The 25,955-nt window shown below is 44.1% G+C and overlaps 1 protein-coding gene across 1 annotated transcript; it reads right to left on the reverse strand.

Annotated features, from left to right (window-relative positions):
- Positions 1-1,038: 1,038 nt before the first annotated feature.
- On the reverse strand, positions 1,039-25,688 carry LOC135567453 (semaphorin-3aa-like). The gene is made up of 14 exons (XM_065014844.1): positions 25,135-25,688; positions 24,813-24,906; positions 24,576-24,695; positions 21,282-21,424; positions 20,668-20,782; positions 20,452-20,521; positions 14,070-14,214; positions 8,327-8,546; positions 6,504-6,595; positions 6,072-6,271; positions 2,412-2,479; positions 2,130-2,275; positions 1,420-1,869; positions 1,039-1,263 (listed from the first exon to the last, which is right to left on the reverse strand). Exons 1-14 carry the CDS (start codon positions 25,300-25,302, stop codon positions 1,039-1,041), a joined length of 2,256 nt encoding a protein of 751 aa, XP_064870916.1. The 5' UTR covers positions 25,303-25,688.
- Positions 25,689-25,955: the final 267 nt, after the last annotated feature.

The following is a 25,955-nucleotide window of genomic DNA, read 5'->3' on the forward strand; positions in this document are numbered from 1 at the left end:
TGTTATTGAACTATAAACAATATGCAGGGCACCGTTGTGGATTGTTAATCAGCTAACTGTGCCCCATTTAATCTGTTTGACCTATAAGACAGTCAAGATCTATGTACAAGCCCAAAGTGCTCATTCATGAGAGTCATTGTGAGTCGGATCAGTTGAATAAAGTTGAGCTGACAAACTGTATTGTGGGAAATGCAGTTCACTCTCTGAAAATGACTGTACTTCTTTTGATGTATTTCGGTTCTAGTTTGCAATCGACTGGACAAATGATTCTTTATCCTTATAGTTCTTCCATTCTCTATATAGTGGACATCCTCTTCCTTCTGCGCATGTCAACAAGGCCAGTAGCTGCAGTAACGGACGTCCCTACTGAACTTAAATGTCTTAACCCCTTCTGAAATGTCTTCTGAAATGTCCTGTAGGGGCCATTGTCCAAACTTGTCCAGAGGTCTGAATATGTATCATCCTCACTGAAAATGAATGTTTTTTAACCCCATCCCAGTCCTATACGGAAGTAGCATCTGTACAGAAGGGCTATGTGTCCGCCAGATAATTCGGTTCCACTTGCAACACGGACCTGGACTACACAGTTCCTCAAATTGTACCCCCTGGGCCACTATATCCACATGGTTAGCATGTACAGTACGCATACGATTCCAGTTTAGCCTCAGTCTTCAATGTCCTGTTAGTCGCCAGTCTTCTCCAAGTCTTCACAGGGTATTTGCAGTGTGTGTGTGTGTGTGTGTGTGTGTGTGTGTGTGTGTGTGTGTGTGTGTGTGTGTGTGTGTGTGTGTGTGTGTGTGTGTGTGTGTGTGTGTGTGTGTGTGTGTGTGTGTGTGTGTGTGTGTGTGTGTGCTTTATGTGTATGTTTTAGAGCATTCCATTTGGACGGTATATTTCTGTCTACATATTATGTGTGAATGAGCATATGACCATGAGTATTGCATTATGTGGGATCCTACATTATATCTTTATGGGATAGAAAGTCTATATTTTAATGTACAATATGTTTGTAAGTGTGTGTGTTGCTGTGTGTGTGTCTCAGACACTCCGCGGGGGTCTCTGTTGCTCATGGGTTCTCCTGTTTCGCCCCTTCTTATTCTCCTGCATCCGCCTCCACTTGGCCGTGTGCTGGGGTCCACCTCTGGCCCCACCACCAGGCACCTGGGTTCCACCCAGGGCGCCGTGGCCCTTCTGGGGGCTCTGGGTGTTGGGTGTGGCCTGAGAGTTCTGGGCATTCTGGTTGTTGTTTTTAGGGGCCTGTGCCTGGGTTAGTGTACCCGCATGGTGTTGCACCTTCTGGGGTTCATGCTACCGGGGCTCCTTCTTTGTTCTGCTGCTGCTGCACCGTAGGATGCCCGCTCTGCTGCTTCTGGGCATTGGGTGCCCCTGCGCCAAGAGGACTACTTTTAGGCTTTAGGCCTGAGCTTGGAGCTCCGCCGTCAGGCCTAGCCAGACTTTGGTCATTGGTGGTGATGGTGGGGCTTTCAGACGCCGCTGCTTGCGCTCCTTCCGCCACACACGTACCTTTTCGCAGAACTCCTCCACGCTGTTCAGGTCAGGGTGGTCGAGGAGGGAGAGGAAATCCCTGTACCACAGCTTGTGTTTTGTCGAGTGCCCTGCACCAGCAGGCCCACCTGCACCACCAGACCCACTACCTGCGCCACCAGACCCTCCAGCTCCACCCTGAGGCCCACCAGGCAGCAGCTCACCCAGCCTCTGTGTGGGGATGACCTGGAGGGAGAGGCGGAGGAGGGGCTGGATGAAGCCGTGCTCCACAGCGTGGCAGGTGTAGACGCCTGAGTCGGCCTGGGTGAGGATGCGGATGAGCAGGCCCTGCTCCGTGCGGATCATCCTGTCCTCCGACTTGATCTGGAGAGAGAGATGGAGGGGGAAATGAGGGGGAGGGGAGGAAAGGGAGGGGGGAATAGAAAGGGTGGGGTGGATTCAATATCCACTCAATATGGTTACATTTGAGTGCATGGTAATTGATTATTAACAAACTGAAGCAATTTCTGGTAATCATTTGTGAAGGTTTAGTGTGATTGCAAAGTTATTGAAAATGATTGGGATGTTATTGAGAATGATGGTGAATAGGACACATCTTGCATGCAGAGTGTGTGTGTACCCACCTCATGTTTGCGGTCCTCGTTAGGTCTTTGGAGCTGCCAGTAGATGAGGGCTCTCTGGGACTTGGGACTACACTCCAGGAACATGCTGCTGTTCTCCACTCCGTACACACTCCTGTCCTCCACATGACCCAGCCCGTCCACGTCATCTACACAGACACAAGGATAGGGTTACCAGAGAAACACCACAGTGGGGTTTTGTGTGTGTGTGTGTGTGTGTGTGTGTGTGTGTGTGTGTGTGTGTGTGAGATGAAAGCGTAAAATAAAAATCTAAAGCGTTTGTACCATGATGCTGCAGGTCGGAGCACTGGGAGAGGGGATCTCCATTCCTGATGTCCTGGCGTCTCGTTCTCCTATGAAACAACCAAAGAAACATACACATGTTAGATTGTGTTCCCAGTGAGTTAATAAACGTCCCTCACACACAACATATCAACCTGTAGGTGTCGGTCAGGCCCCTCACTGCTCTGTTTCCTCAGACTTATTTCTCTTCTCCCCAGTTCCATCGGGAAGGAGCCAGTGATTGAGGGCTCTATGTACTGTGACGTTTCTACCACCAGAGGGCGATCTTAACCAGTGGCACAGCTGACACATTTGTGCAGTACAACTGAAGAACAGAGCAGAACTGTTTATTTCACCATCAGTCCTCTGTTAAGTCTGATGCTATTGAGTGGGTGGATAAATAAAAAGAGAGAAAATCACAGGCACATTTAAAAACATGTCAACCTTTTGCTTCTATTAAAGTAATGATTCATTGTGATTCATCGTTCAGGGACATGTCATTACTAAACATGAAACACAGATAACCTGGGCCTTGAAAATCCTGAGTATGTCCTCCACGACTTGAAAGACCCTTTAATCGATACAGTGTGTGTGTGTGTGTGTGTGTGTGTGTGTGTATGTGTGTATGTGTGTATGTGTGTGTGTGTGTGTGTGTGTGTATGTTTTAGAGCATTCCATTGGGACGGTATTTTTCTGTCTACATATTATGTGTGAATGAGCATATGACCATGAGTATTGCATTATGTGGGATCCTACAACATGCTTCCCTGTGCTCCCTATGTGTTCCCTGGTTCATTACCACTAAGATCATAGGCTATTACGTGTCGTAAAAATCTGAAGGGAGAGAGGACTCTAACCACCTTCAGGACCTGCCCAGCACAGCCAAAGGTGGAGGTCTCTAGGTCTCGTGTCAGGGTTTCTATAACCATACAGGACACATATATATATATATATATACACACACACACACACATATAAACAACATGTACACACACCCATTTACACACACACACACATAAATAAATACACTTACACATGCATACATCCCCTCTGACGCACACACCCTGCTCCTACCCAACACCCAGACACACACACTCCACCACTCTTCCTACATTTCCTCCCAAGCATTCCTGCCTTTGGCTGTCTGAACACGTGCAGGGCAGTCCGAGTGCCTGCTGAGCCGAGCCCGGGCGTCTGGTTCTCATTTAGCTGGAGAATCAAATATTTGTACTGGAGTGCCCCAGCAGCCCTGACCAAGGGTGTACCACCACCCCTGTACCCCCTCCTTCTGAGGCTGCTATTCAATTCTCTCATACTTCCCTAGTGTAGATGTTGATCTTAGGTCAGTTTTGTGTTTTTGGACCTGATGGTTAGGGTTAGGTTTGAGGGAGGTAACGCTGATCCTAGATCTGTATTTAATAGAGAGTTGTGCTGGACGGAGGTGGAGGGCTGGTAGTGGTCAGGCTAATCCTGCTGGGTGGAGGAGAAGGTCATTTATGGGTGTGTTTGTTCATAGCTCTCGGCTGGTGGGGTGAAGAAGTCAGACGGCTCCTGTTGGCCTATTATTTGTGTGTGTGTGGCTATGTGGGTGTTTTATAACTCTTGGCTATAGGGTGAAGTGGTTCTAACACTGCTACTGGCCAGGACTGTGTGTGTGCAGGGAAGCATGGTTTACCACCCCTGAGCTGTGGAATGCACAACAATCACACAAATTGAATGTGTGTACCAGTGTATTTGTGTACATGTACAAAGGCAAGAAAAGTAGGTGAACCCTTTGGAATTACCCGGATCTCTGCATAAATTGGTCATCAAATTTGATCTGATCTTTACCTAAGTCACAACAATAGACAAACACAGTGTGCTTAAACTAATAACACACAAATTGTTGTATTTTTCTTGACTATATTGAAAACATCATTTAAACATTCACAGTCTAGGTTGTAAAAAGTATGTGAACCCCTAGGCTAATGACTTCTCCAAAAGCTCATTGGAGTCAGGACTCTAACCTGGAGTCCAATCAATGAGACCAGATTGGAGATGTTGGTTAGAGCTGTCCTGCCATATAAAAAACACACACAACATTTGAGTTTGCTATTCACAAGAAGCATCACCTGATGTGAACCATGCCTCAAACAAAAGAGGACCTAAGATTAAGAATTGTTGACTTGCATAAAGCTGGAAAGGGTATTTCTCTAAAAGCCTTAATGTTCATCAGTCCACAGTAAGACACATTGTCTATAAATGGAGAAAGTTCAGCACTGTTGCTACTCTCCTTGGAATGGCCCTCCTGCAAAGATGACTGCAAGAGCACAGCGCAGAATGCTCAATGAGGTTAAGAAGGATCCTAGAGTGTCAGCTAAAGACTTACAGAAATAACAGGAAACATACATCAGTATTCTCTCTGGAACATGCTAACATCTCTTTTGACGAGTGTACAATACATAAAACACTAAACAAGAATGATGATCATGGGAGGACACCACGGATGAAGCCACTGCTCTCCAAAAAAATAATTTCTGCACGTCTGAAGTTTGCAAAATTGAACCTGGATGTTCCGCAGCGCAACTGACAAAATATTGCTCTGGACAGAGAAAACTACAGTTGAGTTGTTTGGAAGGAACGCACAACACTCTGTGTGGAGAAAAAAAGGCACAGCACACCAACATCAAAACCTCATCCCAACTGTAAAGTATGGTGGAGGGAGCATCATGGTTTGGGGCTGCTTTGCTGCCTCAGGGCCTGGACAGCTTGCTATCATCAATGGAAGAAATGAATTCCCAAGTTTATCAAGACACTTTGCAGGAGAATGTTAGGCTATCTGTCTGCCAATTGAAGTTCAACAGAAGTTGGGTGACGCAACAGGACAACGGCCCAAAACACAGAAGTAAATCAACAACAGAATGGCCTCAACAGAAGAAAATACACCTTCTGGAGTGGCCCAGTCAGAGTCCTGACCTCAACCCGATTGAGATGCTGTGGTATGACCTTGAGAGCGGTTCCCACCAGACATCCCAAGAATATTGCTGAACTGAAACAGTTCTGTAAAGAGGAATGGTCCAAAATGTCTCGAGTTGTGCAGGTCTGATCCGCAACTGAGTTTGGTTGAGGTTGTTGCTGCCAAAGGAGGGCCAGAGTTCACATATTTTTTTCACCTTGCACTGTGAATGTTTACACCATGTGTTCAATAAAGACATGAAAACATATAATTGTTTGTGTGTTATTAGTTAAAACAGACTGTGTTTGTCATTTGTTGTGACCTAGATGAAGATCAGATCAAATTTTATGACCAATTCATGCAGACATCCAGGTATTTCCAAAGGGTTCACATACTTTTTCTTGCCACTGTATGTGATATGTGGGCATGTGCACACATGTCCCTAAATGCTTGTGTGTGGATTCTGTGTATATATGTGTATGCATAGGAACTTTTCTGTCTGTTTGTCTTTCTGTGTGTGTGTGTGTGTGTGTGTGTGTGTGTGTGTGTGTGTGTGTGTGTGTGTGTGTGTGTGTGTGTGTGTGTGTGTGTGTGTGTGTGTGTGTGTATTCATACTTTATGTTTACAAACCAGCATCCTACTACTTCAGACCTTCATTCTGCTTTTCTGCGTTCATACTTGTCTGTGTGTGCATCTACGAGAATGTCTGTGTGTGTGTGTGTTCTTACCGCTTGGCGGTAGGGAAGTAACGGGAGCACTCTGTTCCATCCCAGGCACAGTAGGGGTCACGGGCCAGACAGCACTCAGCGCAAGCCTTCCCGTACACCTCACAGCGGTGCAAAGGCATCTGGGAAACGCCTAGCGCCGAGCCCAGGTACAGCTGTTGCTGTTTGGTGGAAAGCTCCATTGCTGTGATGGGGGTGGGCTCCTGCAGAAAGACACAGTTAGAGAAGATATAACACTCTGATTCATTTAGACACCCCCCTTATAACTCCCTATGGAATTTCCCCACTCCTCCCTTTAATTTCAGAGCTAGACATTGATCATGTACCCTTCACTTCCCAACAAAATGACTGGTGTTCTATTACACTCCCTTGAAAATTTTCCATGTAAATGCAATCAATTATAACCATAACCAGTTTCCCAGTGTGTGACCGTACCCTGAACACGGTCATCTCCTCCAGGACCACCTCTTCCAGGTCATGCCAGCTCTCTCTTGGGATGGTAACCACCTTCAGGACCGTGCCCAGGTCTACAACAGGAAACATACATCAGTATTCAGTTATCTCTCTGACTCTAACCACCTTCAGGACCGTGCCCAGGTCTACAACAGGAAACATACATCAGTATTCAGTTATCTATCTGACTCTAACCACCTTCAGGACCGTGCCCAGGTCTACAACAGGAAACATACATCAGTATTCAGTTATATATCTGACTCTAACCACCTTCAGGACCGTGCCCAGGTCTATAACAGGAAACATACATCAGTATTCAGTTATATATCTGACTCTAACCACCTTCAGGACCGTGCCCAGGTCTACAACAGGAAACATACATCAGTATTCAGTTATATATCTGACTCTAACCACCTTCAGGACCGTGCCCAGGTCTACAACAGGAAACATACATCAGTATTCAGTTATATATCTGACTCTAACCACCTTCAGGACCGTGCCCAGGTCTATAACAGGAAACATACATCAGTATTCAGTTATATATCTGACTCTAACCACCTTCAGGACCGTGCCCAGGTCTATAACAGGAAACATACATCAGTATTCAGTTATATATCTGACTCTAACCACCTTCAGGACCGTGCCCAGGTCTATAACAGGAAACATACATCAGTATTCAGTTATATATCTGACTCTAACCACCTTCAGGACCGCCCAGGTCTATGTTATATATCCCAGGTCTATAACAGGAAACATACATCAGTATTCAGTTATATATCTGACTCTAACCACCTTCAGGACCGTGCCCAGGTCTACAACAGGAAACATACATCAGTATTCAGTTATATATCTGACTCTAACCACCTTCAGGACCGTGCCCAGGTCTATAACAGGAAACATACATCAGTATTCAGTTATATATCTGACTCTAACCACCTTCAGGACCGTGCCATCAGGTCTACCTTCAACAGGGAAACATACATCAGTATTCAGTTATCTATCTGACTCTAACCACCTTCAGGACCGTGCCCAGGTCTATAACAGGAAACATACATCAGTATTCAGTTATATATCTGACTCTAACCACCTTCAGGACATACATGTATTCCAGGTCTAACCATAACAGGAAACATACATCAGTATTCAGTTATATATCTGACTCTAACCACCTTCAGGACCGTGCCCAGGTCTATAAACAGGAAACATACATCAGTATTCAGTTATATATCTGACTCTAACCACCTTCAGGACCGTGCCCAGGTCTATAACAGGAAACATACATCAGTATTCAGTTATATATCTGACTCTAACCACCTTCAGGACCGTGCCCAGGTCTATAACAGGTCTCAGTATTCAGTTATATATCTGACTCTAACCACCTTCAGGACCGTGCCCAGGTCTATAAGGAAACATACATCAGTATTCAGTTATATATCTGACTCTAACCACCTTCAGGACCGTGCCCAGGTCTATAACAGGAAACATACATCAGTATTCAGTTATATATCTGACTCTAACCACCTTCAGGACCGTGCCCAGGTCTATAACAGGAAACATACATCAGTATTCAGTTATATATCTGACTCTAACCACCTTCAGGACCGTGCCCAGGTCTATAACAGGAAACATACATCAGTATTCAGTTATATATCTGACTCTAACCACCTTCAGGACCGTGCCCAGGTCTATAACAGGAAACATACATCAGTATTCAGTTATATATCTGACTCTAACCACCTTCAGGACCGTGCTAATTAAAAAAATAAAAGGATAATCTAAAAATAAATGAATGATATCTCACTGACCTGTTCCAATGAACATGACGTCGTACTGTCCATCCTCAGCCTCCACCTTGTCCACCACTAGCTGGGAGAACTGGTAGTCCACATCAGTCCTCACCACGATGGGACGACCCCCGATGGGGTGCACAGGGTTAAACATGGCCGGGTGGCCCCGCGCAAAGGTGATCACATCATCAGGGAGGTCCTTGGTGGAGTCAAAGCCCCCAAACGTTTTACTGGGGCACTATGAAGAACAAGAGGCTATAGGTCAGGTTTAATACATCTATGTGTCTGGAACTGAGGTCATAGCTGGGGCACTATGAAGAACAGGAGGTTCTAGAGTTAACAAGTCACATTTAATACATCTATGTGTCTGGAACTGAGGTCATAGCTGGGGCACTATGAAGAACAGGAGGTTCTAGAGTTAACAAGTCACATTTAATACATCTATGTGTCTGGAACTGAGGTCATAGTTGGGGCACTATGAAGAACAGGAGGTTCTAGAGTCAACAAGTCACATTTAATACATCTATGTGTCTGGAACTGAGGTCATAGCTGGGGCACTATGAAGAACAGGAGGTTCTAGAGTTAACAAGTCACATTTAATACATCTATGTGTCTGGAACTGAGGTCATAGCTGGGGCACTATGAAGAACAGGAGGTTCTAGAGTTAACAAGTCACATTTAATACATCTATGTGTCTGGAACTGAGGTCATAGCTGGGGCACTATGAAGAACAGGAGGTTCTAGAGTTAACAAGTCACATTTAATACATCTATGTGTCTGGAACTGAGGTCATAGCTGGGGCACTATGAAGAACAGGAGGTTCTAGAGTTAACAAGTCACATTTAATACATCTATGTGTCTGGAACTGAGGTCATAGCTGGGGCACTATGAAGAACAGGAGGTTCTAGAGTTAACAAGTCACATTTAATACATCTATGTGTCTGGAACTGAGGTCATAGCTGGGGCACTATGAAGAACAGGAGGTTCTAGAGTTAACAAGTCACATTTAATACATCTATGTGTCTGGAACTGAGGTCATAGCTGGGGCACTATGAATAACAGGAGGTTCTAGAGTTAACAAGTCACATTTAATACATCTATGTGTCTGGAACTGAGGTCATAGCTGGGGCACTATGAATAACAGGAGGTTCTAGAGTTAACAAGTCACATTTAATACATCTATATGTCTGGAACTGAGGTCATAGCTGGGGCACTATGAAGAACAGGAGGTTCTAGAGTTAACATGTCACATTTAATACATCTATGTGTCTGGAACTGAGGTCATAGCTGGGGCACTATGAAGAACAGGAGGTTCTAGAGTTAACAAGTCACATTTAATATATATATGTGTCTGGATCTGAGGTCATAGCTGGGGCACAATGAAGAACAGGAGGTTCTAGAGTTAAAAAGTCACATTTACTACATCTATGTGTCTGGAACTGAGGTCATAGCTGGGGCACTATGAAGAACAGGAGGTTCTAGAGTTAAAAAGTCACATTTACTACATATATGTGTCTGGAACTGAGGTCATAGCTGGGGCACTATGAAGAACAGGAGGTTCTAGAGTTAACATGTCACATTTAATACATCTATATGTCTGGAACTGAGGTCATAGCTGGGGCACTATGAAGAACAGGAGGTTCTAGAGTTAACAAGTCACATTTAATACATCTATGTGTCTGGAACTGAGGTCACAGCTGGGGCACTATGAAGAACAGGAGGTTCTAGAGTTAACAAGTCACATTTAATACATCTATGTGTCTGGAACTGAGGTCACAGCTGGGGCACTATGAAGAACAGAAGGTTCTAGAGTTAACAAGTCACATTTAATACATCTATGGGTCTGGAACTGAGGGCATAGCTGGGGCACTATGAAGAACAGGAGGTTCTAGACTTAACAAGTCACATTTAATACATCTATGTGTCTGGAACTGAGGTCATAGCTGGGGCACTATGAAGAACAGGAGGTTCTAGAGTTAACAAGTCACATTTAATACATCTATGTGTCTGGAACTGAGGTCATAGCTGGGGCACTATGAAGAACAGGAGGTTCTAGAGTTAACAAGTCACATTTAATACATCTATGTGTCTGGAACTGAGGTCATAGCTGGGGCACTATGAAGAACAGGAGGTTCTAGAGTTAACAAGTCACATTTAATACATCTATGTGTCTGGAACTGAGGTCATAGCTGGGGCACTATGAAGAACAGGAGGTTCTAGAGTTAACAAGTCACATTTAATACATCTATGTGTCTGGAACTGAGGTCATAGCTGGGGCACTATGAAGAACAGGAGGTTCTAGAGTTAACAAGTCACATTTAATACATCTATGTGTCTGGAACTGAGGTCATAGCTGGGGCACTATGAATAACAGGAGGTTCTAGAGTTAACAAGTCACATTTAATACATCTATGTGTCTGGAACTGAGGTCATAGCTGGGGCACTATGAATAACAGGAGGTTCTAGAGTTAACAAGTCACATTTAATACATCTATATGTCTGGAACTGAGGTCATAGCTGGGGCACTATGAAGAACAGGAGGTTCTAGAGTTAACATGTCACATTTAATACATCTATGTGTCTGGAACTGAGGTCATAGCTGGGGCACTATGAAGAACAGGAGGTTCTAGAGTTAACAAGTCACATTTAATATATATATGTGTCTGGATCTGAGGTCATAGCTGGGGCACAATGAAGAACAGGAGGTTCTAGAGTTAAAAAGTCACATTTACTACATCTATGTGTCTGGAACTGAGGTCATAGCTGGGGCACTATGAAGAACAGGAGGTTCTATAGTTAAAAAGTCACATTTACTACATATATGTGTCTGGAACTGAGGTCATAGCTGGGGCACTATGAAGAACAGGAGGTTCTAGAGTTAACATGTCACATTTAATACATCTATGTGTCTGGAACTGAGGTCACAGCTGGGGCACTATGAAGAACAGGAGGTTCTAGAGTTAACAAGTCACATTTAATACATCTATGTGTCTGGAACTGAGGTCACAGCTGGGGCACTATGAAGAACAGAAGGTTCTAGAGTTAACAAGTCACATTTAATACATCTATGGGTCTGGAACTGAGGTCATAGCTGGGGCACTATGAAGAACAGGAGGTTCTAGAGTTAACAAGTCACATTTAATACATCTATGTGTCTGGAACTGAGGTCATAGCTGGGGCACTATGAAGAACAGGAGGTTCTAGAGTTAACAAGTCACATTTAATACATCTATGTGTCTGGAACTGAGGTCATAGCTGGGGCACTATGAAGAACAGGAGGTTCTAGAGTTAACAAGTCACATTTAATACATCTATGTGTCTGGAACTGAGGTCATAGTTGGGGCACTATGAAGAACAGGAGGTTCTAGAGTTAACAAGTCACATTTAATACATCTATGTGTCTGGAACTGAGGTCATAGTTGGGGCACTATGAAGAACAGGAGGTTCTAGAGTTAACAAGTCACATTTAATATATATATGTGTCTGGATCTGAGGTCATAGCTGGGGCACAATGAAGAACAGGAGGTTCTAGAGTTAAAAAGTCACATTTACTACATCTATGTGTCTGGAACTGAGGTCATAGCTGGGGCACTATGAAGAACAGGAGGTTCTAGAGTTAAAAAGTCACATTTACTACATCTATGTGTCTGGAACTGAGGTCATAGCTGGGGCACTATGAAGAACAGGAGGTTCTAGAGTTAACATGTCACATTTAATACATCTATATGTCTGGAACTGAGGTCATAGCTGGGGCACTATGAAGAACAGGAGGTTCTAGAGTTAACAAGTCACATTTAATACATCTATGTGTCTGGAACTGAGGTCATAGCTGGGGTACTATGAAGAACAGGAGGTTCTAGAGTTAACAAGTCACATTTAATACATCTATGTGTCTGGAACTGAGGTCACAGCTGGGGCACTATGAAGAACAGAAGGTTCTAGAGTTAACAAGTCACATTTAATACATCTATGGGTCTGGAACTGAGGTCATAGCTGGGGCACTATGAAGAACAGGAGGTTCTAGAGTTAACAAGTCACATTTAATACATATATGTGTCTGGAACTGAGGTCATAGCTGGGGCACTATGAAGAACAGGAGGTTCTAGAGTTAACAAGTCACATTTAATACATCTATGTGTCTGGAACTGAGGTCATAGCTGGGGCACTATGAAGAACAGGAGGTTCTAGAGTTAACAAGTCACATTTAATACATCTATGTGTCTGGAACTGAGGTCATAGCTGGGGCACTATGAAGAACAGGAGGTTCTAGAGTTAACAAGTCACATTTAATACATCTATGTGTCTGGAACTGAGGTCATAGCTGGGGCACTATGAATAACAGGAGGTTCTAGAGTTAACAAGTCACATTTAATACATCTATGTGTCTGGAACTGAGGTCATAGCTGGGGCACTATGAAGAACAGGAGGTTCTAGAGTTAACAAGTCACATTTAATACATCTATGTGTCTGGAACTGAGGTCATAGCTGGGGCACTATGAAGAACAGGAGGTTCTAGAGTGAACAAGTCAGATTTAATACATCTATGTGTCTGGAACTGAGGTCATAGCTGGGGCACTATGAAGAACAGGAGGTTCTAGAGTTAACAAGTCACATTTAATACATCTATATGTCTGGAACTGAGGTCATAGCTGGGGCACTATGAAGAACAGGAGGTTCTAGAGATAACATGTCACATTTAATACATCTATGTGTCTGGAACTGAGGTCATAGCTGGGGCACTATGAAGAACAGGAGGTTCTAGAGTTAACAAGTCACATTTAATACATCTATGTGTCTGGAACTGAGGTCATAGCTGGTGAATTATGAAGAACAGGAGGTTCTAGAGTTAACAAGTCACATTTAATACATCTATATGTCTGGAACTGAGGTCATAGCTGGGGCACTATGAAGAACAGGAGGTTCTAGAGTTAACAAGTCACATTTAATACATCTATGTGTCTGGAACTGAGGTCATAGCTGGGGCACTATGAAGAACAGGAGGTTCTAGAGTTAACAAGTCACATTTAATACATCTATGTGTCTGGAACTGAGGTCATAGCTGGGGCACTATGAAGAACAGGAGGTTCTAGAGTTAACATGTCACATCTAATACATCTATATGTCTGGAACTGAGGTCATAGCTGGGGCACTATGAAGAACAGGAGGTTCTAGAGTTAACAAGTCACATTTAATACATCTATGTGTCTGGAACTGAGGTCATAGCTGGGGCACTATGAAGAACAGGAGGTTCTAGAGTTAACAAGTCACATTTAATATATATATGTGTCTGGAACTGAGGTCATAGCTGGGGCACTATGAAGAACAGGAGGTTCTAGAGTTAACAAGTCACATTTAATACATCTATGTGTCTGGAACTGAGGTCACAGCTGGGGCACTATGAAGAACAGGAGGTTCTAGAGTTAACAAGTCACATTTAATACATCTATGTGTCTGGAACTGAGGTCATATGTATTTCATGTTGAGCCGGGTTATAATAAGTAGGGAATATGGTTATTGAGGTTATTGTGATGAATACTAATGTTACGTTTTCCTTTCATAAGTATCCTATTACCTTGCTATAACTATTGATATTCATGACTTCTATAAAAGTTGACATGTGTGCCATCAGTCACTTGCTACTTCCATACGTAAATATAGGGTATCAGTTGTGAATGACTTGTATTTGTCTATTAGCTTCCAAGTAGCAGCTATGAGGTGCTATAACTTGTCACAACCCCCATATGACCCCCCTGTGACTCACCGTGCCAGGGCGGGGGTAGGGCACCCTCCCCTGGAAGGGTACCCACTGGTAGGTGGGCCCATCTCGGTGGGCATAGGGACCCAGGAAGACCCTCCGAATGTCTGCCATGTTGTACATACACACTGCTGAGCCTTTGAATATGTTACTGTAGAGGGGGAGTAGGGAGGCAGGGAGAGAGGATGAGAAGAGAGGTAGAGGGAAAGAGGGAGAGAGGGAGAGGGAGAGAGAGAGGAGGGGGGGAGACTGTGAGACCCATAACCATCACAACATAAGACAATAACAATATCCAGGTCTGATATTATAGCTGTAGAAGAGGACAGAATCAAAGCTCACCCTGACATACAACAGACAGACCAAGACGAATGTTGTCATAATTGAATGGAGAGGATGTCGGTTAGAAACATGGCTGTGATAGAATCCAGCTTCCAGAGAATGGACAGGAATTTAGGCTGGTTACCAACGAGCGAGACCGTAATTCACCCCTAATGGAACACAGTTGGAGGAAATGATGGGAATGCTGTGTTGCAGTATTCCACCACTGTAGGTTTTCCAATGGACAATTCCATCATTTGTTCCAAGTGCTAAAGTGTATCTGTGTGAATCGTAGGGCTGGACAGAATCATTTACAAGAAATGGTTCAAGACCATAAAAATTCCTCTAGAATGAATTTAAACAAATCCATGTACTGCCATAAAATACAAAACAATACCTTTGAATTGACTAGATGCACATAATAGTGATTATTTATGGACATGCAGTAGTTTATTGGTCCATCTGAAACTATATTCCCCTGTGGCTTGGGTAAAGTAGTGCACACACACACACACACACACACACACACACACACGTTTCTAACAGCAGTGTTCAACCTTATAATATTACAACAATAAAAAAGTGGAAAACATATTTCTTTGCAACAAGGCCTATGACACCCTGGAGTACCTGACGTAGACTTGGGAAAAGCAGCTGCGATTCGGCGACCAGTGAGGCGAGTGCCGCTGGCTGTTGAGAAGCTTTCTTGACATGGACATAATGTTTACCATCACTAACCTTTGTTTAACCAGCTAAACAGCTGCTCTTAGTGCAAATCTTTCTAAAACAGAAAACGGACACAGTTCAATGGATATTAATCAACAAAGAGGTAAGAATATGTAAGCTATAAGAATATGTTGAAGGCTAGCTGCTCACTTTTGTGTCTGTGTCTGCAGGTATACCTCCCTCACCTCTTCAATGAATATCCCATAGGCCTCTACATTATGGACAAGATATGTGTATGAAAACCATTATCAAAACAGCTTTTTTCATTCACATTTACCACAAAAACCAAGGTATGAATACTGTCGTGTGCATGTTTTGTTGATCATCTGTATAATGACTATTTTTGGGATTCACAGACTTCACCCTCCCTACACCTCTGATGAATATAACAGGGAACCTGTTAGATCACCATGCAATGCAAAATCATTCTGGCTGTGGATACAGAGAACATCAACACATTAACATCAACACGCCAGAGGATATATGGCTATGGATACAGAGAACATCACCACATTAACATCAACACGCCAGAGGATATATGGCTGTGGATACAGAGAACACCACCACATTCACATCAACAGGCCAGAGGATATATGGCTGTGGATACAGAGAACATCACCACATTAACATCAACAGGCCAGAGGATATATGGCTGTGGATACAGAGAACATCACCACATTAACATCAACACGCCAGAGGATATATGGCTGTGGATACAGAGAACATCACCACATTAACATCAACAGGCCAGAGGATATATGGCTGTGGATACAGAGAACATCACCACATTAACATCAACACGCCAGAGGATATATGGCTGTGGATACAGAGAACATCACCACATTAACATCACCACATTAACATCAACATGCCAGAGGATATATGGATATGGATACAGAGAACATCACCACATTAACATCAACATGCCAGAGGATATATGGCTGTGGATACAGAGAACATCACCACATTAACATCAACAGGCCAGAGGATATATGGATATGGATACAGAGAACATCACCACATTAACATCAACACGCCAGAGGATATATGGCTGTGGATACAGAGAACATCACCACATTAACATCAACATGCCAGAGGATATATGGCTGTGGATACAGAGAACATCACCACATTAACATCACCACATTAACATCACCACATTAACATCAACATGCCAGAGGATATATGGCTGTGGATACAGAGAACATCACCACATTAACATCAACATGCCAGAGGATATATGGCTGTGGATACAGAGAACATCACCACATTAACATCAACACGCCAGAGGATATATGGCTGTGGATACAGAGAACATCACCACATTAACATCAACACGCCAGAGGATATATGGCTGTGGATAGAGAACATCAACACATTAACATCAACTCGCCAGAGGATATATGGCTGTGGATACAGAGAACATCACCACATTAACATCAACACGCCAGAGGATATATGGCTGTGGATACAGAGAACATCACCACATTAACATCAACACGCCAGAGGATATATGGCTATGGATACAGAGAACATCACCACATTAACATCAACACGCCAGAGGATATATGGCTGTGGATACAGAGAACATCACCACATTAACATCAACAGGCCGGAGGATATATGGCTGTGGATACAGAGAACATCACCACATTAACATCAACACGCCAGAGGATATATGGCTGTGGATACAGAGAACATCACCACATTAACATCAACAGGCCGGAGGATATATGGCTATGGATACAGAGAACATCACCACATTAACATCAACAGGCCAGAGGATATATGGCATTAACATCAACAGGCCAGAGGATACATGAGAACATCACCACATTAACATCAACAGGCCAGAGGATATATGGCTATGGATACAGAGAACATCACCACATTAACATCAACACGCCAGAGGATATATGGCTGTGGATACAGAGAACATCACCACATTAACATCAACACGCCAGAGGATATATGGCTGTGGATACAGAGAACATCACCACATTAACATCAACAGGCCAGAGGATATATGGCTGTGGATAGAGGAACATCACCACATTAACATGGCTGTGGATACAGAGAACATCACCACATTAACATCAACAGGCCGGAGGATATATGGCTATGGATACAGAGAACATCACCACATTAACATCAACAGGCCAGAGGATATATGGCTATGGATACAGAGAACATCACCACATTAACATCAACAGGCCAGAGGATATATGGCTATGGATACAGAGAACATCACCACATTAACATCAACACGCCAGAGGATATATGGCTATGGATACAGAGAACATCACCACATTAACATCACCACATTAACATCAACACGCCAGAGGATATATGGCTGTGGATACAGAGAACATCACCACATTAACATCAACACGCCAGAGGATATATGGCTGTGGATACAGAGAACATCACCACATTAACATCAACACGCCAGAGGATATATGGCTGTGGATACAGAGAACATCACCACATTAACATCAACACATTAACATCAACATGCCAGAGGATATATGGCTGTGGATACAGAGAACATCACCACATTAACATCAACACGCCAGAGGATATATGGCTGTGGATACAGAGAACATCACCACATTAACATCAACAGGCCAGAGGATATACCCATTAGACTTAGGGCTCTGTTGGGAGTTTATCTCATATTTCAAAGGATTCATTCTGCTTTGCTACTAAAATAATAATAAACACTAACAACTGCAATATTATGTTATTGTTCTCATTGTTATGCATATTGTTATTATTAATAATAATAATAATAATAACAATATCAATAATAATAATAGGGGAGGGGAGTTAGTTCAAAAATGTACCCCAAAAGGTTCTTCAAAAGGTTATTTGAGGAACCATTAAAAGGGGTTGTTAAAAACCCCGTTTAAAGGGGTTCCCCGACAGTTTCAATTTGAAGAACCCCTAAAGGATACTCCAGGAACCTTTTATTTTTAGAGTGTACAGCGCAAACTGATCTGGGACCTTGGCTATAAAGCACTAACAGGTCTGGGACCTTGGCTATGAAGCACTAACTGGTCTGGGACCTTGGCTATAAAGCACAACCTGGTCTGGAACCTTTTCCTATAAGGCACAAACTGGTCTGGGACCTTTTGCTATAAGGCACAAACTGATCTGGGACGTTTTGCTCTAAGGCACAAACTGATCTGGGACCTTTTGCTATAAGGCACAAACTGATCTGGGACCTTGCCTACAAAGCACTAACTGGTCTGGGACCTTGGCTATAAAGCACAACCTGGTCTGGGACCTTTTCCTATAAGGCACAAACTGGTCTGGGACCTTTTGCTATAAGGCACAAACTGATCTGGGACCTTTTGCTATAAATCACAAACTGATCTGGGACCTTGGCTATTCAGCACAAACTGATCTGGGACCAGGCTAGCATATTGTGACAATGACTATAGGAGTTGGCTATACAGCACAAACTGATCTGGGACCAGGCTAGCAGTGATGTGGGTGGTATAGGAGCATCTGTCCACCCAGAACCCCAGATATCAGTAAACCATTAAAGATTAATGGAGGAGCTTTTGTAAAATGTTAATTAGGGAGAAATTTAATTAACCGCTGGGCATACACAAACACTCTAATCCCTGACACGCCTGAATGTTGGACAGACACTAGTGCATGTTGAATACACACACACACACACACACACACACACACACACACACACACACACACACACACGCGCACACACGCACACACACACACACACACACACACACACACACACACACACACACACACACACCACTGGTATCAGTACCATCGATCTATCAGCAGCAGCCTATGGGCCTCATTAAGTGGAATATTAAAAGCCAGTCCCCTGAATCCCCGGCTCTATTCATCTCTGAAACAGGCCACTTACAAAAACAATTAAACCAGTCTAATTCCTCAAAGCCTGTAATTGAATTTTCAAGTGCTGTGTTACACTGCATGCATTAGAGATGGTGGAGAGGAACAGACCTGCACAGTGATTGGTTAAACAAAATGATGAGCCTGTTTTGTTTGTTAACGAGCTTGGCCTCTCTCTCTCCCTCCCGCCTCTCTCTCCCTCCCTCTCTCTCTCTCTCTCTCTCTCTCCCCCCTCTCTCCACTCACATCTCCTCTCCACCCCCCCCCCTCTCTCTCTTCTCATTTTCTCTGTACTCATTCTTATTATTAGGTCTGTGATTAATGATGAAGTGTTTGTCCTAATCGTGCGGCGGCGGCTCCAGACAATGCCGCTCGAACATGGCACGCCGAACGCCGCCAGCCGCCTAATCAATCATCGCCAACATTGTTTTTCGCCTCAAGCCGCTTTTAACTCGCTTATTTCATCTCGCACTGCCCAACAGTGTGTACAGTACAATAGAACCATGGCTCTGGAGGCTACCCCTGTCGAGGTTTGAGCGTCGGCCAGGGAGAGGGAGACGTTCCCTGGGGAGCGAGGATTGTGTCCCCCCTCCCCACCCCACTACCTCTCCACCACTTAATCAGATTTAGCTCCGAGGTTCCACAGAGTTTTACAATGAAAGGGGACAGGTAGCAGAGAATGGGGAAGAGGATTAAAGGGATTTTCAATCTGAGGAGGAGGTAAGACAAGGTGATGTCTGGCCACCTGGAAGAGGATTAAAGGGATTTTCAATCTGAGGAGGAGGTAAAACAAGGTGATGTCTGGCCACCTGGAAGAGGATTAAAGGGATTTTCAATCTGAGGAGGAGGTAAGACAAGGTGATGTCTGGCCACCTGGAAGAGGATTAAAGGGATTTTCAATCTGAGGAGGAGGTAAAACAAGGTGATGTCTGGCCACCTGGAAGAGGATTAAAGGGATTTTCAATCTGAGGAGGAGGTAAAACAAGGTGATATCTGGCCCCCTGGAATAGGATTAAAGGGATTTTCAATCTGAGGAGGAGGTAAGACAAGGTGATGTCTGGCCACCTGGAAGAGGATTAAAGGGATTTTCAATCTGAGGAGGAGGTAAGACAAGGTGATGTCTGGCCACCTGGAAGAGGATTAAAGGGATTTTCAATCTGAGGAGGAGGTAAGACAAGGTGATGTCTGGCCACCTGGAAGAGGATTAAAGGAGGCAAAAATGTTTTTTCTAAAGGATTGTTTAGGGATTACAGAAAGAGAGAGAGAGAGAGGACAGTAGAGATATGAGCTTTGTGTGTTTTAGTAATTTGTCTAGAATGGTTTCACTGTTATACAGTACAGATCCCCTAGCAAACATAGCACATGTGTACTATGATCAATAGTAGTAGTATTGAATACACACAAGGGCACAGTAGGTTTTATGAATCATAAATATCTAGATCATTACCTAGAAGTTGTGAAGACAGCATAGATCACTGGGTTCTTAGGATCTTTGGAGCTCATCAGAAAGACATCCTCTGAAACACATAGAAACCACATCGGGACATTAGCACAACCATCCCAACATCATACAGTGTTTCAATGAAACGATGCTACCATACGTACCCCTCTCGGGTAGAAAGTACCCACAGAGAGGCTCACATACACACACGCAGTTCCTTACGCAGCTCGTCGAAGTGTGTGTCGATGCCGTTGAGGCCTGGCACTGAGCAGGTCAGTCTGGCCTTGAGGAAGGTGGTCCACTTATTGACCAGACTCCTGTGACCTCCCAGGTCATTCTGCAGGGACAGACACACACAAACACACACACACGTTACACACACAAATAAACACACACACGCTACACACACAAACACACACGTTACACACACTCACAATACACACACACAAATAAACACACACCTTACACACACAAACACACATACGTTACACACACAGATAGTCTACAGACAGGCATGAAAATCCACAATATATAATACTTGTGTGAATTCAGCTTTGATACTGGGGAACATCTGTGTATGTGACATATTTCTGTGTCCTTGTGAATGGAACTGTGTGTGTGAGAGTTTAACATGTCCATGACTTGTGTGTGAGTTTAATATATCCATGATGTGTGTGAGAGTTTAATATATCCATGATGTCTGTGTGAGTGCATGCTAGTTTGTTTCTGTGTGTTTTGTGTGCGTGTCCATGCTTCCATGTGTGTTTGCGTGTCTGTCTGTGCATGCCAGTGTGTGCATGGGATGCTTGTGTGTGTGTTTGTGTGTGTGTTGTTACCTTACACAGTTGTCCTATGCGGGCAATAGTGGCCTTGCCAGTGTGTTCTCCGTCCATGGCGTTCTCTTTGAAGAAGAGGAAGATCTTATCATCCTCAGGGTTGTCACTCTCTGGGATCAGGTTTACACCTACAAACCTGGGGTCTGACACACACACACACACACACACACACACACACACACACACACACACACACACACACGTTAACAAATACACGGGTACAAACACACACACGCACACACACACACACAAACTGCTTACAGACATGATCAAACATTCAAACACATATGTGCAAACACAGATACATGAGCACGCAAACAAACACCAACTTGATAAACAAACAATGACTAATTTTCACCAGGGCTTAACCATGAAACCCTCATATCCGCATTAAACCAACCGCTATTTAATTCCACCATGTCCTCCATCCTCCAGTCCTTCATAACCCCTATTAGAAGACACCTCCATCATCCAGTCCTCCATAACCCCTATTAGAAGACACCTCCATCCTCCAGTCCTCCATAACCCCTATTAGAAGACACCTCCATCCTCCAGTCCTCCATAACCCCTATTAGAAGACACCTCCATCCTCCAGTCCTCCATAACCCCTATTAGAAGACACCTCCATCCTCCAGTCCTTCATAACCCCTATTAGAAGATACCTCCATCCTCCAGTCCTCCATAACCCCTATTAGAAGACACCTCCATCTTCCAGTCCTCCATAAACTATATTAGAAGACACCTCCATCCTCTAGTCCTCCATAACCCCTATTAGAAGACACCTTCATCCTCCACAGTCCTCCATAACCCCTATTAGAAGACACCTCCATCCTCCAGTCCTCCATAACCCCTATTAGAAGACACCTCCATCCTCCATAACCCCTATTAGAAGACACCTCCATCCTCCAGTCCTCCATAACCCCTATTAGCAGACACCTCCATCCTCCAGTCCTCCATAACCCCTATTAGAAGACACCTCCATCCTCCAGTCCTCCATAACCCCTATTAGAAGACACCTCCATCCTCCAGTCCTTCATAACCCCTATTAGAAGACACCTCCATCCTCCAGTCCTCCATAACCCCTATTAGAAGACACCTCCATCCTCCATAACCCCTATTAAAAGACACCTCCATCCTCCAGTCCTCCATAACCCCTATTAGAAGACACCTCCATCCTCTAGTCCTCCATAACCCCTATTAGAAGACACCTCCATCCTCCATAACCCCTATTAGAAGACACCTCCATCCTCCATAACCCCTATTAGAAGACACCTCCATCCTCTAGTCCTCCATAACCCTTATTAGAAGACACCTCCATCCTCCATAACCCCTATTAGAAGACACCTCCATCCTCCATAACCCCTATTAGAAGACACCTCCATCCTCCAGTCCTCCATAACCCCTTTTTAGAAGAAACCTCCAAACAAACACATATGACTCTGATTCTATGTAATATACACTTCAGAATGTGTAACAAATGGCACCCTATTCCCTATATAGTGCACTTCTACATAGGGAATAGGGTGCTGTTTGGGACACAGCCCTAATACATCGATTGCAGATTTCGGAGTGCGAGGAAATCAAACTCCTAAATGACTTGAGCCAAGAGCCTAGGGCTTGAATATCCCCAGCTAGAGGGATAGAGCTCTTTACGGAAAACTGATCTGGGAGCAGTCAGTCATGGAGGCGTTGGCACGGGAAAGGAGAGATGGCGTTTCGCCAACCCAACTAAGTTAGAGAGAGAGCAACAAGCGGGGCAGTGTTATGGTGGCAGTAAGCTCCAAACACACACACACACACACACACTGACACACACGCACACTGACACACACACGCACAAGGGTGCGAATATATTTGGCCACAACTGTATATACACACACACTCACACAATACAGGATGTGGCCGTGAAAAGGGAGACCCCTGGCCAAAGCAGGACCTTTACGCTGCCAGATTTATACTGTCTCCATGTGGGTGAGTCCCAAACACAGATATGCAAGTACACACACACACACGCACACACAGACATTTAATAAATGCACAGTGCGCGAGCAGACGGATGCACACACACACAGACATTTAATAAATGCACAGTGCGCGAGCAGACGGATGCACACACACACAACCCCCCCCCCCCCAAACACACACACCACAACGGCTGCACTCATGCCATTCAATACATTTAATGTCGGACAAAGGCCATTTCATTGGTCGTGGGCTTAACTATAAACCCGAGTTAGGAGTGTTAACAGATCGGGAGGATGTGTAAATAAATGTCTGCCACAGTCTGTCTGGCCAACCTAGGGTCTGAATCCTTCTGAAGTGCATACCTATTCACATAGCCATTAAGGATTCTCTCTGAAGTAGGAACGCCATGCTTGCCATTCATACTAGTCTAGAATAGAAAAGAATCCATTTTGGTAATCCCCAAATTACAATAACCAGAGAGGATTTATCCGGAGCCAGTGGATGGAGAAGCCAACAGACAACAGGAGGATTAAGGTGAGAAGATGACCTTTTGGGTAAATCGCTGTTTCTGAATGTGTCACGGCATTCATCACCATGGAGTGGGTTTGGGGGGTTCACTGTTCTGTGAATGGGAGGTGGGGCTGTAAAGGGGTGGTGGTGGGTTCAAATTTGACGTCGCTGCCGGAAAACAGCTGAGGGGATTAACTCCATGGGAAAGAATATGGACTCCGGGGGAAAAAAACATAAATTGACCTTTTGTGCGGCAGCCATTAAATCCTTGGCTATGCAGGCAGACTGACAGAGTGAGGGCTCCTCTCCTTCCCACCCCTGGCTAATCTCACCAGCACCAGCAGCCACACACATTCATACACACATTGACTTTATGAATGGGATCTGATATCTATGTCTGTCTTTGAATGGGAATCATCAGAGACACTCACGGCTTATAGATAGGACTAAGCTCTGTCCGACAGCTATTTAAACCAATGAATGGCGTCCTCTCGCCAATTGACCAATGAGAAGGTTCCTTTGATGCGCTTTAAAGGATTAAGTGTATCATGTCTATATTATACTATCAAGAGCCCCCTCTCCTATCGACCAATAAAAAGGGCTGATTCATATAATTTCAGCCAATAAAGGTTGTTGCCTACTGTGTCATATCATCAACGGTTCCCTCTTGTTCATTTCAATTATTTATACTTCTGCAAATACAATTTAATCAGAAGTGTCTTATTTGATTTCTCCCTTGGAAAATAGCTTTTTGCTTTAATGTGATCGAGCTGTATAATAAAGAATAAATAAAGAAGATATTAAATCACTGTGTTGTACCATTGAGCCATCTAGAGTCATGTTGCTCAGTCCTGATGGGATGATGCTCCCCGAGGGTGCGGAAGATGGCAAAGTCCCTTCCCATGAAGTCTGCCGACGTGCCAGAGTACAGCTCCCCATCTGCCAACCAGAAACCAGGGTCAGCAACAAGCAGCCAATGAGATTAGAGATGTTAAGTGTCAGGAAGTCCACTGGCAAACTCCAACCAATCACAAGTGGGATTAGAGTCGGACTCACCTAACATGATGGACGCAGAGAGCATCTTGGGGTCGTAGGGGCTTTTCCCCCGGCCGTTCTCGAAGTGGGACGACTCCAGTCGAAAGATGTTGTCCTGAAGGGAAAGATCAGTGTTCAAGAATAGCCCGTAGGAAACCCATCTAGAACATTCCAAAACAACACGCAAATGACACAAAAGTTGCTCACTATATAAGGAATAGTGTCATATTAGTGCACTACAGAAGGAATATGGTTTGCAAGAAGTTCAATAAATGGGGAATAGTGTGTCAAATTAGTGCACTTGATGGGTAACAGTGTGTCATTAGAGACCTGAAACACGTACTGTGGAGTAGAGCTGTACCTTATTGACCTTGTAGATGTATATTAATAACTGACAGACCCCGTCAATCTGTGTAAAATAGCACCATGGTATACACACACACACACACACACACACACACACACACACACACACACACACACACACACACACACACACACACACACTCATACTCACACTCACACACACACAGAACCCATTATATTAATGCAGGACAAGATAGTGATTTCCCCCCCTTTCCACAGTTGAACAGTTACACTGTGGGGATCATTGATTAAGCTGTATCTGCTTATCAAGATGATTGATTAAACTGTTGTGTGGGAGAACGATTTCCGCTTGTTAATGTGGGCCTGTGTAATGAGCTTCTCCCCCCCACTTTGCACAAATGAAATCATTGATTAGAAACACTGAATGAGTGAGAAATAGTCACAGCAGAAAATAATGATCTAGTCCCTTGTCTTGGTGCAATTTAGATTCTATTGGAGGTTAGAGGTGTGTGTGTGTGTGTGTGTGTGTGTGTGTGTGTGTGTGTGTGTGTGTGTGTGTGTGTGTGTGTGTGTGTGTGTGTGTGTGTGTGTGTGTGTGTGTGTGTGTTGTTGCCCCTTACCTCTGCCCGTTTGCCCATCTCCAGGTAGGCACAGATTGGGTGGAAGGCCCCTGTACCACAGATATACAGGTGGGTGGAGTTGTAGGGTTGGAGCACTCGGATGAAGTTGGAACACTCTTTCTGACAGGAGACGAGAGACAAACACCTCATCAATATCTCATCAACTTGGGCTCCCGAGTGGCACAGCGGTCTAAGGCACTGCATCTCAGTGCTAGAG

Source organism: Oncorhynchus nerka, unplaced genomic scaffold (assembly GCF_034236695.1).
Source record: "Oncorhynchus nerka isolate Pitt River unplaced genomic scaffold, Oner_Uvic_2.0 unplaced_scaffold_2028, whole genome shotgun sequence".
Taxonomy (NCBI): Eukaryota; Metazoa; Chordata; class Actinopteri; order Salmoniformes; family Salmonidae; genus Oncorhynchus; species Oncorhynchus nerka.